At 49.0% G+C, this 18,330-nt stretch overlaps 1 protein-coding gene across 6 annotated transcripts in view; it reads right to left on the reverse strand.

Moving 5' to 3' along the window:
• Positions 1-675: 675 nt before the first annotated feature.
• The window catches only part of NEDD4L (NEDD4 like E3 ubiquitin protein ligase), a 341,033-nt gene continuing 323,378 nt past the window's right edge, over positions 676-18,330 (reverse strand). For all 6 annotated transcript variants that reach the window (XM_049620273.1, XM_049620272.1, XM_049620271.1 and 3 more), the window contains 7 exons: positions 17,860-17,933; positions 15,437-15,497; positions 14,165-14,224; positions 12,620-12,727; positions 11,275-11,371; positions 10,388-10,460; positions 676-5,654 (listed from right to left, as the gene is read on the reverse strand). In XM_049620273.1, coding sequence (XP_049476230.1) covers positions 5,552-5,654; positions 10,388-10,460; positions 11,275-11,371; positions 12,620-12,727; positions 14,165-14,224; positions 15,437-15,497; positions 17,860-17,933 — 576 coding nt within the window. In that variant the 3' untranslated portion in view covers positions 676-5,551. The remainder of the gene's footprint in view (positions 5,655-10,387; positions 10,461-11,274; positions 11,372-12,619; positions 12,728-14,164; positions 14,225-15,436; positions 15,498-17,859; positions 17,934-18,330) is intronic.

Raw genomic sequence — 18,330 nt, forward strand, 5'->3', positions numbered from 1 at the left:
CCTGCCCAGCAAGGTGCCATCTGCTGCTAAACTGAAAAAGGACTAAATTATGTCCTGCTTGGATGTGACCTCCTGGCAGTCCCTGAGGGGACAGGCGAGGGCCATCAAGAGGAGGCTTTTGTTCTAAAAAGGAAGCTTTTTTTTTTTTTTTTTAATTTTGAAAGAAAACATTTTTAATGCTGACAAACACTAAAGGTTTAGAAAAAAATACAGTAAAAAGGAAACGTTTTTGAGGAGGCTACCGTTTTCACCGGGAATTGACAGGAAATCTGGAATCTGATAGCATCTTTCTTCTGAGAACCTCTCTGGGCTTCATTACTGAGTCTTAGTAACTCACATTAAATTGAGAGTTGGTTGCTTAAAACCCAGAGGTAAAATATGCCCTGCTAGGGATGGACTCCTATGAATTATGCAAGTGTAAAGTCACTAATTCTCAAATTTAATAACAAGAGGACAGATGGCTCAGAACAGATGCGCATTCCAGGGAGCGTAAGCTTTGTGCTTTGGGCGGACTTTAATGATTTTTTAAAGGTGTGGGGCTTTGAGGGATATTAAGGGAAAGAACGTCCTATAAATCTGCAGGCATTTAAAACCCCTGAAACAATTAAGACAATGCGTTCACCAAGAAGCTTCAAATCAAATCAGACAACCCGTAATACTCGGTGTAGAAAAACGTTCCAGCTTCCATAATTCTTTATTAAATATTTGACAAGTTGTATCACTTCTTTACAACGACTTCATTTTGTCACATTACTCTTTTGCTGTCAGGAAAACAATCTACAATTTCTCTTCAGATCTCTTAAGAAAAATGAAAAGCAAAAAGGATTTGTACTTAAAACTTTTCCTTTATCAAATTCAACCATATTTTAAAGCGATTCTGATTGTGAAAAGGAGCGTTATCCGTAAGTTGTCTTTAAAAAATTTCCAAGTAGTTTGGTTTTTAGTCACTGTATCAAATAGTACTTGGCTTTGTATTAGGAGGTGGGGTTTATAATAAAAAGTTACGAAACATTGAGAATTCATTTGGAATGCTTGAAACTCTTTTCACCTTAAAAGTCACTGTTGTTTTCATGTTTCATTTGGTAATAAATCCTGAATTAGGGAATGACAGCATTTTAGCATCATTTTCCTGGGGTGCTCTCAGGCTCCGAGGGTCAGAAATCTCAGGACACGGCTTGGAGAAAACTGTAGAAGGACTAAGCTCTCACTCCCTTTCGAAACCAGATTGCTCAAGAAAGGTGTAAAAATGCTATACAAATATATACATATATATTTGGACAGCATACGTACGTACGTATGTATATACATATCACATAAGTAGTAGTAAAGGGAAAACAAAGTCACGCGAAGTTAACATGAAGGAAACCGTGACAATCTAGGTGAAATCAGTCTGAGTAAGAGGGCAAGCTGGCTTATACAAGAACACGGATGTCTGCAGACACAGGGTTATGGTCATCAGAAAGGCTTTCAATGCTCTGACACAAGGTTGGGATGCAGTACACAGAGGTCTGTCGCCAATGTCGTTAGATTCCCATCGGAAATGTGAAACCGACAAACAAGACACGCACCTTAAACATGCGTTACTTTGCGTGTAACGCCTTTCACAAAGGACGGATGTCTAGGGAGAAGTTTTACTGGAAAATTTCATACAAACAGAAAGTGATCCTCTCCTGAAATAAAACAGTATACAAGCTCACGTCCTAATGCTACAGCATTGTTTCTGACACACTGAAAGCACGCCAGGGTGGGGATGTGTGTATGCCAGTGTATATACACTATTCATTAAGGCTTAGATAAATTAAAAAAAGTGGTCCAAAGTATATCACATTTTCTTCCCAGTTTTAAAATCTAAAGTACAAAGTGGAGTTTATCAGGAGTTTTAAAAACGCATCTCAGACCTGAAAGTGGCAGTTTTGACATGACTTATCAGGATGTACCCCAAAGCCTGAATGAGACAGAGGTAGTGCTCAGATCTCCTGGGGGCCAGGGAGGGAGCAGGCCAGACAGTTACTCTGCACAGCAGCACCCCCTACTGACGAGGCAGGAAATGACACCGGACAGCGGTGACCTCTCCCTGTCAGGACACAGGCGTGGAGTCAGCAGAAAAGAAAGAGGGTGCCTAGCACAGTGGGGAGGGGCTTGGGAATTGACGAACCCACGCTGTCTATAGATTTTGAAAGTTCGGAGGTGAGATACAAGACTTAGGAAAATGCTCGAGTCGGGTGTTAAACAATTAGTAACTGTTGGGGCAATCAGTAATTTGCTGCACATGAACGTGGCTTTCAAGAGAGCCGATCTGGATCTGGCAAGATCAAACAGCAATGGTACACGCTGTCTATTTAACAATGTGAGATGTAGAAAGTGGTTCAAATATTTTGCAAAATCATTTCTCTGAATCTGTCACTGCATCCTTATGTGGGAGGAATAACCCATGTCAGACGCTTTGGAGCATCTGTCATCTGACCATCAGGAATAGCTCATGTTCGACCAAAGGGCCTTGTAAACAAAAATTAAAGAAGCATCTTACATTCTTGTGATCTGGTACAGAGTATAGAAAAGTCAATAACGGAAAATGCGTTAAAGCGGAATACAACTTTGAAACAGACAACTGCCTCATTGTCTCCCGTTCCAGAGGCAGCGGTGGAAAAGCAGCGCACTATGGGAAGCCAATCCAGACTTTCCAAATTCGCCTTCAGGCCAACAAGGGACGGGGATCGAAATCCTGTAGTTGTGATAACTCATGTCCATCATGCAGTTGCCCTGGAACCAGCTTCTTAACCTTGCGGCAAAATGACCCATAATAATGGTACCTTCTTCCGGAAACTTAAAACAAGCCAGACTCGGGGAATTTTTAAGAGAACGGGGGGTGGGGGTGGGGGGGAGGGACTGAGACCTTGGACTTGGGAGAAGGGCCACTGCTAGGGGGAACAGGAAGAGGTGGCCCACCCTCCCCGCCAGGCCTGTGGGTTCCAACGGTGCGTTTTCTTAACCACCACCTGTGACTCTGTCCTGGAGGCAAGGGACAGTGGTTGTCAGGACTTGGAGAAAACAAGATCTAGGACTGTTTTAGACAGAGTGAAGCCTCAAGAACTGCTGAGATCGAGGGAACCTCGTGTGTGGATTAAAAGCAAAACAAAACAAAAACAAACCCCAAACCCAGCACTATTCAGCCGTTACTGCAACCCAATATTTAGTGGCAGGTGAACTGAACCGTCATTCACAAATACGTCATTCAAGTATTCAAAGGGGTCCAGTTCGATAATTCTTATCTGTTCCTGGTACAGGAAGTAGCTTAGGATGGGTTTTTCTTTCACATTTTTAACACTTTGCCTAATTTGCATTTACTAAATATTCTGATTTTTTGAGTATACAGTTTGCAAAATGACAGAATCCCAGTTCTTCAACTAGAATCGTAGGCTTTCTCCCCTATAATGACATGATCACTCTCAGAATCCATCCAAGCACTGGCTTTGGCATGAGTCTAAAAAGAAAGCCCTCTGGACAGTGAGGGGTTACACAAAGGGGGTTTTTTGCCATGCGACACTGGTTATATTGACTGTAGGGGGGAAAAAATCCCACAAGTAGATAAAAATAATAAGCAATGTTATTTTTTCTGATTACTCGACATCTAAGCTCTCTGATCACTGTTGGGTATTTTTAAATCAATAGGAAAGGGGAGCCAATCCTCAGCTCTGCAGAAATCCTTCTTCTCTCAGACACCTCCGACCTCTGCACCTCTATAAGGCAGTTAGTTCATTTATAACCACAAACGTTCCTGGTTTCTCACGAGCCACCCGGAGCTGGGGAACAATGAATTTCTTACACCAAAAGGTCCTTCTTCCATAACAAACGGGGAGGCCCTGAAACCACAATTTTCTGTCTTTATCTACGAGTGGCAAGGGATCACATCTCTAGAGTCCCCCCACTCGCGACGGGGTTTAGAACAACACAGGTGAAAAGGACAGCAGGGCTGAACTGCCCCGCTGCCTCAGGCTTTCTCTCAAAACACCACGGAATCCCGCAACGAAGGCTCACAAGTGCCAAAGGATCCCGACGGCGCGGAACCCTCCCCCCGGGCCCCGCCAGCTTCGCAGCGCGACCGCGGGGGCCAAGTCAGAGAGTTCCTGCTCACTTTTAATCCAGCACAGAACAGACACAACTCAAGGCGGTACACAGTAGTGAAGCATGCAACGTGTCCTAGGTGACAAAACCCGGTGAGGCGGAGTGCGCATTAAATTAATCTTGCTAGCGGGGTAGAAATCACAAAACAATTGGTGAGGACAGGTGTGTAGGCTCAGCTTTACATCCAGGTTTTATACACCAGCAGCCAGATTCACAATGGACAGATACTGCACCAGAAAGATGTGTGCAGGGAGAAGAAATCATCATCACATTTAATGCCTATGATTTACAAACAACGACCACCCATCAACAAAACCAGATACGACCCCCAGGGAGGACATAAAGTGCCTTCAGAACTGGTGCAGTTGGACAGAAACTGGTTATTTAGCTACCGCTAGCCAACGCGTACAAACGGGACACGACACAGAGCTGGTTTCCACAGTTTCAAATCAAGCGAGTGTCGAGGCCCATTCAAATGTCTCTACGACAAACAGCAAAGAGTTTGGAAAAGGTAATGAAAGAATGGCTGTACAGCATCACGGAGGGTTAAGTGATTTCTCTAATGAGAAAGGACAGTCCGACCCTGCCTCCAATGTGTTCTAGCACACGGAATTACTTCTAAGGAATAACGGTGTGGTTCCTTCCTTCAAGCCAACACCAAATTTGTCATGCTATGTTACAATTCTCTCAGCCTGGAGCTATTACGCTAAATTTGCACACACACACAAAATGTAATATCCAGTTTGTTTTCCATTCTCTCAGAGTATGGAGAAAAGTAGCATTATGTCTAATGTTCTATTTTAAATTCTCTCAAAGTACTTGTCCGTAGGTATCTGGACCAAAAAAAAAAAAAAACAACAACAGTCTTTCAATTCTAATAACATAGGGAGGGGGGGGGGGGGGGGGGGTCAAAGTACTTCAAAAATAAAAATGTCACTGACATTAAACCTGGTATGAAATTCAAATACAAAAAAAATATGCTCACTTTTCCAAGTACACGAGACATCTTTAATTGTAATGAAATAAAATCTGAAGATCGGTCTAAATCATTTTAAAAAGTAAACATGAGTTGTAATACTATACCTGTAGAGTGATTAATCCCATTCATTGTCATTATAAAGTATGTAAAATATTTATTAAGGGCTTTGCCTACAGAGGCACAACATAAATAGAATAAGTCCTCCTGAAATGTTATTAGTGTACACATCAACCAGTTGATAATTCGTGGTGGAAAATGCAGGAACGCGGCCTGGGACCGGGCTCCCGCGTCTGAACCTGGGCAAGTCGCGGGTGGAGGCCCCGCCCCGGGAGCCAGGCCGCCATGTGCGGCCGCTCTTCCGCCTCGGTCTCTGCAAAGTCAGGTGTTGGGCAAATGCAAAAGTGCAAGCAGGACTCGCTCGATGAACAACCACCCCGAGGACGGGGGAGCTTAATCCACCCCCTCGAATCCTTGAGCGTTTTCCACGGCCATGAGAAGTTTCTCTCGTAAATCTTCGAAGGTTTCATACGGAGGTAAGTCAAGGCGATTAAAGCTGCAAGAGTAACAGAAAGAACAGGTAAAAAGGCATCCTTCTTGCCCTGCAGTCACAACGGCATTTCCTAGGTTTGCCTAAGGAGGCATCTGGTACCTGAGCAAGAGCGTGCAGAGGTCTTCACCAACCATTCTATCAACAATAAATGCCAGCGATGGGGGCGCCTGTCGGTTAAGTGTCTGACTTCGGTTCAGGTCATGATCTCACAGTTCGTGGGTTCGAGCCTCGTGTTGTGCTCTGTGCTGACAGCTCGGAGCCTGGAGCCTGCTTCGGATTCTGTGTCTCCCTCCCTCTCTGCCCCCCACCTCCCTGCTTGTGCTCGCTTTCTCTCAGAAATAAATAAACTTAAAAAAAAAAAGGCCAGCAATGAAATCGTCCACGCCAAAGAGGCTGCAGAACCCACGGGGGAGAGTAAGGAATTTTCTGGGGTCACTGACATCCGTGCCAAGTTCCAAACCCTCGAACACAAAGAACTGACATGTTAGGGATGAACCAAAACCAAGGCTGAGTCTATTTCGAATGCTCTCGCTTATTCTTATTCTGTGCTAGCTCCCAAGCTAAGTGCTTTTCCCGGTGGTAACTCAGGTTGTTTTCATCACGGGCCTCTGAGGCGGGTAATGGTTTCTCTAGATTCAGGTCCTGGAGCAGAGGGGAAACGTCAAGGGGCCCGAGCTCTCATTCCCAGGAAACCAGGCGGCTGGCGTCTCCCGAATTCCAACGCTAAGCTGCCTGCTCAAAGCAAAGGCGAGCAAGTCATCGACATTTGGAGTGGAAAGCCGCATTTACAGCAAGCCTCCAAATATCTAGAGGCTTCAGCCTGGCGACAGGGAAGCCTTCAGACAAACAGTGGCCTCCGTGGGCGATGAGGCACACCCGTCTATGAGAACAGGTTCAGATACTGGCTCTGCGATGTGACCTTGGGCGAGTTACCTTACTCTGAATGCGCTCGTCTGCTTTTTCTGTGAAACGGGGAAACTGCTCCCAGGATGCCAGGAAGGTCAAACCAGAAGGCATGTAAGGTGTTCCTCGCACCAAGCAAGTGCCCAAAGATGGCGACCATAGTTCTCTGTCACTCACCTCTCACTGAATGCCTGCATGGGGCACAAGGCGTTAGAATCGGTACCCATGGGGGTGCCTTGCTGACACGTACCGGTCATGAAAATGGCCACATGCACTTGCCAAGGCTGGTGATGGCTGGAGTAAGAGTGAGTGAATGTGCAGCACGGCAGTCACCACTGTTAAGTACTCTTGGTCTACTACCTCAGTGAATGCTAGCAATCACCCCTATTCTAGAAAAGAGGAACGGAGGCACAGAGAGGTTAGGTAACCTGCCCAAGGTCACGCAGTAAGTGGGAAAACCAGGACTGTGCCCCAGGCTGGCTCCAACACCTGGCTCAGACCGCTGTGCCGCCCCAGCATTGAAAACTCCCTCCTGGCACTGACCTATGATTCCAAACATGAACAGCACGAGTCCTTATGTTTCAAAAACTAACAGCAGCAGCCAGTAGAAGCGGACACACATCCACGGTGGGCCCTTTAGAGACCCTTAACATGTTTCACAAGACCCACCGAGCACTCAGACTTTTAAGTCGCTAAACGCCAAAGTTACAGCAGAGGACAACACGAGGCTTCTCAAACTGGACTTCTCAGAAACCCAGGAATCCTGAAGACTAAGTCCAAAAGGGTTTTCGGTTTGATAATGGTCTCAAACGTTACCTTCCCAGCTGTCACCACAGAGCTCCACGTTTGCAGACTGCATTTAGAAACAGCCTGTCACAGAGGCGCCCGGGTGGATCCGTCGGTTGGTTAAGTGTCTGACTTCAGCTCAGGTCATGACCTCACGGTTCGTGGGTTTGGGCCCCGTGTCGGGCTCTGTGCTGACAGCTCGGAGACTGAAGCTCTTTCGGATTCTGTGCCTCCCTCTCTCGCTGCCCCTCCCCTGCTCACACTCTGTCTCCCTCTCAAAAATAAATACATATTTTTTGAAAAATGAAAAAAAAACCACCCCAAACCCCAGCCTGTCACAGAAGCTGACTTTAGTCTGACCCGCAGTTGGTCTTACACAGTCCGGGGCCTGCGATCCCTACGGGGCCTAGTGATGCATTCTCGAGGATCTGTGACCATCTTTCTGTTGTGTGTGACCGTTGCTTCCAATTATCGTGATGGTCATAGGAGTTAACGCATCTAACGTGCTCAGGACAATGCCTGGAACACAGTAAGTGCCTGGTAAGTGTCTGATGAGCCAGGAGCCTGGCTGGCTCTGACCTGCCACTGGCCAGCTGAGTGGCCTCCATATTCTCGGTGGGACCCGCTTCCTCATGTGGAAGACGTGTGGGCTGCCTGAGGTCATTTTTAGTCTCCAAAGAGTGGGTGGGTCTGTGAGTCTTTGAAAAGTATAAATATCCAAGCAGTGATCTTTGATGGGACAGTGAAATGAAGCCCTTTCAGTCATTTCATCTGAGAGGTTTATGAGCTCTCCGGGTAAATCGGGTTTTTATTCTGAAGCTTAATGGTCGATTTAACATTTTCACAAAACCTGGACGAAATCAGACCTATCTATAGCTAAACTGGACGGTGGCACTGCTGCCGTGGGCAGCCGGCCAAGTGCAGTCTGGGGGCCAGGCTGGGAGCAGAGTCACCCAGAGAAACAGGCCCACCCCTGCCAGCCGGTGCTGCCTGCAGCCTGCCCTCTTCTTCACCGGGTGGGAGTCTGAGCATCAGCAGGCCGACGCCTGTCACTTGATTTCTGGGACCCACACAGGAGCAAAGAGGCTCCGCTAAGAGCCCACTAGGCTGCTTCCCTCCCGTGGGCAGACCTCCGTCCTCCCTAGGGAAGGGCAGGGGTTTTACACTCTGTGTGCCAGGGGCTCCCGGGGAGTTCTGAAAACCCCACAGCTCAGGCTACGCCCCAAACCAACTATGTCCAAATCTCTGGGGTCAGGACCCCGGCATCAGATTTTCTGAAAACTTCTACGAGGTTCCAATGTGCAGCCGATGCCGGGAACCACTGAGTTCGGAGATCGTCTCTGGGCAGCACCATGTTTCAGATGTGATCCAAGCACACGGACTCGGAAACGGAAGAAAAGGTCAACAGTAAAGACGTCTGTCCACAGGGTCACGGAGGGACACAGGCCGGACGCTCGAGTATTTGGTTCTCTTCAGAGAGTCTCCAAAGAAAGCGAACTGCAGCAATAAAGGCAGCAGATCTAATGCCGTGGTTAGTGTGCAGATCCCGATTCTGGCGGAGCTGAGTTCCAATCCTGTGCTCTGGGAGTCTGTGAGCTGTGTGACCCTGGGGCAAGCGTCCTGGCCGCTGATGGGGATGCCGGCGTCCCGTGAGGCCGCCACCGAGACTCACCAGTGCCTGGCCCATACAAGACGGCTGTGCTGGTAGTTCAGCCCTTACTCCCACCTAGCTTTACCAGCCCGTGAGCTGGGGAGTTCTGCATCAACCCCAGTGGTCCCGGGGCTCAGCGCAATGCTGCCTGCCTTCCAGATGCAGGCTATCATAACCCAGAAAACTACACTGGGCTCGGACACTGTTTGGAATCCAAGCTCCAAACCACCAATGCATTCTCCCTCGAGAATAAAGGCAGAGGATCACGGCAATCACCGCTTCGGAGAGCCACCAGCTTTAGGTGGAGTCAGCCTGCTTCCGAGCGTCGGATGGGCAAGGACCACGTTCACTGCATTCAGAGCCCCATGACTGGTATAAGCGGGGAGGCTTTCTCTCCAGTAAAGGCAAGGGAATCGAACGACCTCCCTCGGCCAATTTTCCGCAAACGTGCTTTCAGGAGAATTGCCGCCTAGCGGGCACGTAGAGGGCAGGGGGGCGTTTCCCCACGATAAGCATTCCCGGGCGCGCTGCAGCCCCTGGCTCTGGAAGGCCCCCTGCTGGTGAGGAGAGCAGGGCTGTGCGGCTCACCGTTTCCAGAGGGGGCACCTCCACCCGTTTCCTAAGAGCAAGACACGGAAGTCTGTGGGCGAAGCCGACGCCGGGAACGTCGCGCCTGGCTTAGCAAGAGCGCCCTGAGAGCTGCTAAGTGTCATTCTTGTGCCGAGGGTTTAGGGGAGCCTTCGGAGATGGCGGGGTCCCCTCCTCCCGGCCCCCGCATCCTGGAGGCTGAGGGCTGCTGCCTCGCTCCCACCCCCGGGGGACGCGGGCCTCTGTCAGACCTCTCCGGCCCACCAGCCACCGTCGTGCTGTTGCTCAATTCCAGAGCCTTACGAGGTACGGATGGTCATGAGAGGTCTTCTAAAATAGTGTTTCTCCAGGGAATTTTAGCCCAAGTTCTGGGAATAAAAACCATCTTCAGGTTGCAGTAAAAACCCAGTCTGTCAATGGGGTCTGAGAACAGCCATGACCTTGTACGGTGAATACACGGTGCAAGGTGCGATCCGTACTTCTGGAGTACTGAGGAAGGATGGGGTCTGGGAGCGACGCCCACCAGCTTGGGGGGTGGGGCCTGGGGACAGAGGTACCCCCAGGGGGGTGGGGATTGGAGGAGGAAACCCGCCCCCCAGCGTGGGGAGCAGTTAACCCTTTATATGCCAAACACACCGGGTCCGTTCAGACCATGGTTTGAGCTTTACCAGCCATTATTCTAGAATCTACACTTTGTCCGCTATCCGTGGGCAGGCAACACGGCACTCTGTAACCTCCAGCCCTGCATCAGCCCCACCTGAGCGTTTCAAACACGATGTGTGGACAACTGGGTGTTTTTGTCACTCACCACGTGTGAGCTCTGGGCAGTTTTTCAGGACTCCCCCATTGCTCTATTGTAAACAGCTGAGGACCATTGGAACCTAGGCGAAAAAAGAGAAATAAATGCTAAGCGTGCTCAAGGTGGGAGAGCAGAGCTGAGGTGGGGCCTGAAGGAAAGGGAAGGAGGTGGGCGAGCGTCGTGCAGGAGACAGAAACACTGTTCTGGCTCCGGGCAGCACTGAAGCCCTGCTGTCGGGAGATACAGGGGCCTGCACAGCCTCGCACAGACCCTGCACCTCCTTCAGAATGGAGGGGCACCAAGTTTCACAGCAAGCCCCAGTGCAGCCGGCTGCAGCCTTTCAGCGGAGCCCGGAAAGCTTACACTTAAGGCATTGGGGGGGGGGTGGGGGGGGGTGGTGAACTCCAACCTTAAAGCAGAGCAGAAAGAGTGATTTCCTAACATCTATATAGTAAGCTCCAAGGGATTCTGTCTCCTGGAGGTAAGCAGTCCTTCAAGATACACCAAGATACGAAACGAGAGAGAGAGAAAAACGGGGCGCCTGGGTGGCTCAGTTGAGCGTCTGACACTTGATTTTTGGCTCAGGTCATGATCTCAGTCATGGAATCGAGCCCTGCACTGATGGCATGGAGCCTACTTGGGATTCTCATTCTCTCTCTCTCTCTGCCCCCCCCCCCCCACTTGCATGCTCAGTCTCTCTCTCAAAATAAGCTTTAAAAAAAAAAACACAGACAGACCAACTTTTTTCTGTACTAAACCCAAAGCCCTCTCCCCACGAGTCCTTTGACGGGACCTACGGGTGACACATTCTGGGAGGCAGAGCCGTGCGGGGCCGCCGCGGAAGCCTGGCTGCAAAGTCACAGGAGGAGAACTGAACCCATCGGTGCCCCGCTCACCATAAAGTTCGGCGAACCCATTCATGGGTACTCGCGACGTCCCCGTGACAAACTGCAGTAGCCGGATCCGCTTCTCCGCGTCCATGAGCAGCACGGCCTGGGAACGGAGGCAGAAGGTCGTTACACTGCGTGGGGCACCCGGCCTGGGCTGCGGTAACCCAGACAGGCCAGACGCAGTCATAAATACTGCAGCGTAAGACCGAGACCGCTGACTGAAAACAGAGTCTGTTTTTTATGGGCCCCAGAGTACCGCCTGTGTGATCTCAGAGAACGAGAGATCGCGACGTCTCTTTCTTCTTCTGCCGACAGGTCAAAATAAATGAAATACAAAGCAAACTCTTTGGTGGCACGGAGCTCACGCTTCCGTGGGCGAGGCGTGCCAGCCCCCCCGCGGGCCGATCATACACCCCCAGTGTTCGAGAAGCGCCAACATCAGGAGGCCAGGTTAGGAGGGTAGATTTCAGACCCAGACAGATCCTCTAAAGGTAACATTTTAGAAAAAGAAAGGACAGCAGAGGCCAGGTCAGGCCTCTAGAAAAACCCGGGTATGCTACGCATCTGAATTATGACAAGAATTGTGTAGACAGGCGGACTGGGCTTTGAAGATCCTGCTTTTAAATTTTTCTCTCTCTTCAGTTGGTTGAGCGTCTGACTCAGGTCACGAGTCTGGTTTAGGCTCAGGTCATGATCCCAGGGATCATGAAATTAAAACAAGTTTTGGGATTTCTTATTTCTGGAAGTAAATAAACAAGCTTTCCCCCCCTTGAAACTGTTCTTTAGAAGGCAGTTTATGGTCTCTTGCCTGGACTTAACTCACTCCTATTTCGCTTCTCTCCTCAGCTAAAGAAAAAGCAAACGTTGGCCCTAAGATAGTACATCAAATTTCATTTGCATCCTTGACTGAAGGATATAAAATATCAAAATATTTGTTGGAATTAACCAAGAAAGGGGAAAATGATTTTTTAACCAAAAATGGCATCTTGGCACAATCTCAAAGCATGCTTTGCCCCGAGAAGCTTCCCATTCTCATTTATACTTTGGTAGACCAGTTCTGACTCTCGAACCCAATTACCGACTTCATTGTACTCAGTGGGTTCCTCACATAAAGCCGCTTCAGTCAGGCGGTCAAGGAAGGACAAAGTACTTTGATAAGGATGGACCGTGTGCAGGATAACTGCTCACCAGAGTGATGGAAACACAGCAGGAAGGGCTGCTTTCTCCCCCCAGTGGCCCAAGTGCCAACAGAGTCTTGGGTTGCAGAAGCAGGACCACGGGAAGGCAGCACAGAGCCCTCAGGCCCAAGCCAGGCTGGGGAGAGGGACCGCCCCAGCAGCCACGGCCTTACCTTCCAGAACCACTGAATGACAGGGTGGTTTGGGCAATAGCCATTCTTATAGATAGAATGTTGTCTCCAGTCGTTCACGTCCACGTCGCCAAGGCCGCACATCAGCAACTAGGAGAGAGAAGGACCAGATGTGAACGGGCGCATGTGAAGGCCCAAGAAATCACCCACGGAGGAATGGCCTTTTCTCAACACCAACACTTTGTCATGGGTAAAGCAGTACGGTATGCCAGGAGCTCTTAAAAACAGGTGACGGGGACACCATTCTCCTCCACCTCAGGTAAGAGGCAGCGCAGGCAAGGAGGGGGACCCAGTTCTAACGTGTGTTCAGGCCACAGCCACTCACGGTGCAAATGCCACTCCGTGTCTGTCTCTTGCCCACCCCTCTAATCTGAGCTGGGTGTTCAGATTTTCTCGGGCTCCGTTTACAGCTGCTCGTTACTCCAGCCGTCTTCCCTTCCGAGAGGTTATGTGTCTCCATATCTGAAATGTCTCCCAACCCACAGGAGGACTAGTGCTTTACGGCAGCCAGAGCCCCGCTCAGTCGGCTTACTGACCAGAGCTGTGGGCATGCGGACCTGTCCTAATGTAGTGACCGGGGCTTAGGGCTCGTCTTACTACCCGACCCCCCAGCAGGAAGGATCCCTGGGCACAGGAACACACGACGCTCCTGCAGAGGCACCAAAGAAAAACGGAAGGAGAGCTAAGCCAGACGCCTGAGAATGGATCCTAGGCGTGACCGTGCCCAAACCTTGTTGGGTAAACATGGGAGGTCATGAATTGCTCCCTGCCTCAGTTTCCCCACCTACTAAATGAGGGGATTACTACATATGACTCAACATCATCGGCCTTGAAGTTTCTATTTCAAGATAAAAGAACAGAAGGCTAGTCTATGAGAAATGTTTCGCTGGATGTGGTGGCATGGACAGACGGGGGACAGCGTCTCAGTGGACACAGTCTTCCTCCTTCTATTGCTCTGGGCAGAACGAAGGGTGAGAGATTCCTGGTACTTTTCAAATTGTTAGTTCTCACCTAGGTCAACACGAAGAAACTGAAACAATCCTGTACCAATGGCCTCCTGCTACTGCCTTGGTGTCTCCCAAAGTTCTCCCTTACTCAATGTGCACCACGTCACGTCCACAGAGACACTGTTCCACAGCCCCTGGTGCTCGCGTCCTGGCCAAGGCCCAGTTCAGCTACCCCTGTGTGGGCGGGAGGCCCAGCCAACGGGCCGTCTCAACCTTGACTCTCTCGACAGCAATTCTCCTTACCCTGTGCACCTGGCCACGAACCCAACTCAGCTCAGCAGGCCTCTACTTGTCCCGTGTGTCCCAGAACTGCCCTCTCCCGGGTGAGGAACCGACAAGGGACTGCTTTTGCTACTCTCTCCTCTAAGGTCGACAAGCACACCCCGTGAGAGACATATAGTGCAATCCATCTAAGCTCACTCCCTAAGACCTTGCGGACCAGGAAATAACATCTCATTGGTGAGGTAGTGAGGACCACTTTAAAAATACCTACTTTACAGAAAACGTTTAAAACACAAACCTCCAGCTCATTTTCATCGAAAATTTTAATCAAATCAATAGGAAGCAGCTCTGTGAATCCCTGAAAGAAAAAAAATCACCGTCAACACCTTTTTCCTTGAAAGAGACAAATTTCACAGAAAAAACAAAGCAGCCAGGAAAAACATATTCTTCGCTGGTGACTTATGTGTCAGCGATAGTATCCGGTGACTGTAGTTCCGACACGAACGGCACAGTCACAATAGAAACGTCTTGAAAAGCAGGAGGACCTAGAGGGTTCGGATATTTGAGTAATCTCGGAAACCCTTGGAAAATACGGGTTACTGGAGGCAGGCGAATTCCGGAAGCCATCTATGACAGAGCGATGAGTCAATGTGTCCTGAAACACCCGAGCCACAGATGTGCGAGAGAACGTGTTTCACAACAAGGTACGGAAGGCACAGAGAGGCGATACGAGAGGAGGTGATGTGATCCGGGACAGGAGAGAGGAGCACAGAGACTCAGCTCTGGCTCCCCGTTCGCACCGACCCCTGGAGGGCTCCAGAGCGGCCTGCTCCCTGCCGCTGGGTCTTGTGGGCAGCACCTGGTTCCTGGAAGTGGGATCCCTTGGGGCAGGCCCAGGAACCTGCCTCCCGGGTCTCTGACGTAAAGAAAGCATGAAACTCGCTGTCCTCTTGTACGTCTAACTCACCCTTTCATGCCGCAAGTCCCTGAATTTTGTGAGTGGCCTAGGGCTCTACTTGCTGCTGTGGGTGACCGAGCTGGGGCAAGCCAAGGAGGGCATCGCCTAAGGACTCCGCACTGGTTCGGTGTGCACCTGAGGCGTGGTCTCGTGTTCTCTTTACTAAAGCTGTTATCAAGGCTTCAAAAGGAATTTCGCTTTTGGTCCAAGTGAACCATTTTTTTTAAAAAAACGATGAATCCCCCCCACCCTCCGCTAGGGGCTCGGGAGCACCGCTGACATCACGGATTTGGATCTGAGGAGTGTCTGCTTCACCCTCTAACAGGGTGAACGCTGGCCCAAGACGGCTCGGTGTTAAGATAGAAACCCAGCCTAAGCAGAGGTGTTTTACGTGTGCCTGGGTGGAAGTCTGTGAGGAATTCAGGCGGAAGCATAACAGGAGAACATCCGTGAAAAGAAAGGGTGGCCCACGGGGTGAGCCGCGCAGGCCTGACCTTTCTGCCGCGCATCCCCACTCCCTCGCCATCTTGCGGTGTGCAAACAGTGCCCCCGCGCCACCCCACGGAGGAGAGCCATCCTCTCTCAGGCGAGGATTGGCGGCCCAAGACTTACCTCCAAGAAGGCGTTCATTTGCTTCTGGACCCTGTTCACAAACCTCCACTGGATGACTAAGCTGCAGGAGAAATGGGACAATTTGCATCCACCCTCGTCACCACGGGCACACATTCGTTTCTTCACACCTTCTCACGGGGGGGGGGGGGGGGGGAGTGGAGAAACCCCCTCGATGGTGGGCAAACGGGAGGGTCTAGAGCTGTGGCACAGTTGATGCATTCATTCTTTCAAGGGTGACTGGAACATGGGTGGGAAACCTAAAGCCTGAGCATTTCAAAAGTAATTCATTCCCTCCAACCAAGCCTTAGTTTAACAAAGCTGCGTATAAATGCGACTATGTGGAGAAGAGGGATAAAAAAGGCTGTGGAGTATGGATGTATATGCGCATGGTACACGTATACACACGTGAACTCACATATACACACATCCACGTATACGTAAGCATGTACATATATTTTCATTTTATTTTTTTAAGAGAGGGAGAGAGAGAGCGCACGTGAGCATGCAAGTGAGCGGGGGCAGAGAGAGAGGGAATCCCACACAGGCTCAGCACTGTCAGCACAGGGCCCGACGTGGGACTCGAACTCACGAACCTCGAGATCATGACCTGAGCCAAAGTCGGAAGCTTAACCGACTGGGTCACCCAGGCGCCCCAACATGTACATTATGTTTTTAAAAGGAGTACTCAGTACAACATATCTCGTGAGACAGTTCATTCTGGAAGCGCTAGCCAGTGTACTGGTTTTCAACGACACATAACTTACCAGCAAAATGATTTACACTAACCCTTTAATACCAAAATTTGGAGGCTTAATGATAAGACCTTAAATAACAGAAATCCACTGAAACCATCTTCTCCGTGACAATGTTTAGTGCACAGAATTTACTGTTAGGTGAATCCACGTTAGATTCCGGCTCAAGTCCTGGAAATAGCACGAGGACCTTATCGGAAAGGCTCTCCCCTACCAGATGGTACCCTGGCAACCCTGGGCCGTCGAGGCCCAGCCCCACTACACAGCCACTGCTTGGCCACATCAGGCTTCCCCGCACCTGCTGTACGCATCAGCCTGAGAGCCTTCGTGCACTGGGGGAACCCATGTGTCAGGGGGCAGGTGGAGATTTTAACCATCTTGTCTTTTCCCACCAAATTTGAAACTTAAAAAGAACTGCAAAGGATGATGTACAACATGCATGACAATGTCCACACCCTCAGACATCTGACCCCAATCCCCTTCAGGGCAGTGTTTTAAAAAACCCATTCAAAGCCTGTACCTTCAAATGAAGACAATGGCATCCGCCAAGGTGTCACCCTGCCTGAGACTGTTCGAGTTCGGAATAAGTGTGCCAATTAATGTGAACAGGTAAGGACCGGAGTATCTTACTTCTAGTTTGTTTGTTTGTTTTTTTAAATTAAGCGCAGCAAGCTTTTAGCTTGTGAGGGGAGAAGTCTGCTACTTAACAGCGCATGGTCTGTCAGGGTCTCTAGGCAGAGGCTCCGACACTCTCTGTTTCTTGCTAATTAGGAAGGACAGGTTTTTCTTTGTAGAGGACGCTAAAAGATGTCAAGACTCTTGACCAATTCTCCAAGTTCAAGTCCTCTGACCGACATTTACGCTGAGAAGAGATGAGGGAACCGGCTTGACGTAATGGAGTCCTGAATGCAGGTACGGGGCTCAGGCCACCGGCTGCAACCGGCAAGAACCAGAAACTAGGACCCGGGAACCAAACACCGGTCGGCTGCACTGACCCTCTTCCCTGCTCTGGGGCCAGCAAGGAGGATCCCGGACTTGTGTGCCAGAGGCAGACACATGTACCAAAGAGGGAAATGTAACGTGCCCAACAGACAAAGGCCTTCTGACGGGCAGAAATGCCCTAGGATGACTTAACAGTTGGATTTCCAAAGGACTAACCACGGTATGCCACCAACTGAGGCTAAGATTAGGTTAAGAAAATTATAGCTATCAGAAACAATTCATTATGTTTGCACATATGAATTTTCCTACCCATTTTAACTATGTTCTTACATTTTTATTATGGAAATGAGGTCGAGAGAGATGCAATATTTTATTTCTGGTTGTTCCTAATTTTACCCCACTGGCTGTTGACACTACGGTTCATCACTGCAAATCTCAATTTTAGACCACATACCCACGTACTCCCATGGTGTGTCTGCTGTATTACTCAATACCGTATACTTTTTTCTCCTTTTGTGGCTCCTTTATACAAGGCAGCTCACTGAAGTCATGATACAAGTCAAACTTTCCACCCTATAATTTGACTTCCCATTAGCCCAAGCCAGAAAGCAACTCATATTGTTGAAAAGTATGTCCCCGACACGCATGAGCTGTTTTGGCAAGGGACACGAACCAAATATGCCATTCAATTTAATAAAAAGAAGAGACTGTAAATATATGTATACGTACTCAATATATTCCCTTTTGTTTTCATTTGTTACCATTATTTCTGACCCATTGGGCTTCAGATCCACTTGATAGGTCTGTAATTGCAAAGATAAGACAACGATCACCATCGTGAAATTATTCTGCACATTACTAATAACGTCTTACTATAAAAGAAGATAAGCAAAATTCATTCGGAAACATTTCCCAGCAAATGGGCTCTGTGTACAAGAGATTATCTAATGAGGCTTTTATATCGTTGAGATGTTACACATTTAAAGATGTTATCATCAAAGGTGAATTATTTTGCGGTTATTTATGAGTTTTAATTGTTCTCGTACATGACCAACAATGGAGAAGAGCAACATTTTTTCATCTGCTATCATTTATCAAGAAATTAATTAATTACATTTAACAGAAATGACAGGGTACGCTTATCAAGACTACAGAGATCCAAGTTCGAATGCACTTTGTTTCAGAGAATTCGATTTTATA

Source organism: Panthera uncia (assembly GCF_023721935.1).
Source record: "Panthera uncia isolate 11264 chromosome D3 unlocalized genomic scaffold, Puncia_PCG_1.0 HiC_scaffold_8, whole genome shotgun sequence".
In the NCBI taxonomy this organism is placed as follows: Eukaryota; Metazoa; Chordata; class Mammalia; order Carnivora; family Felidae; genus Panthera; species Panthera uncia.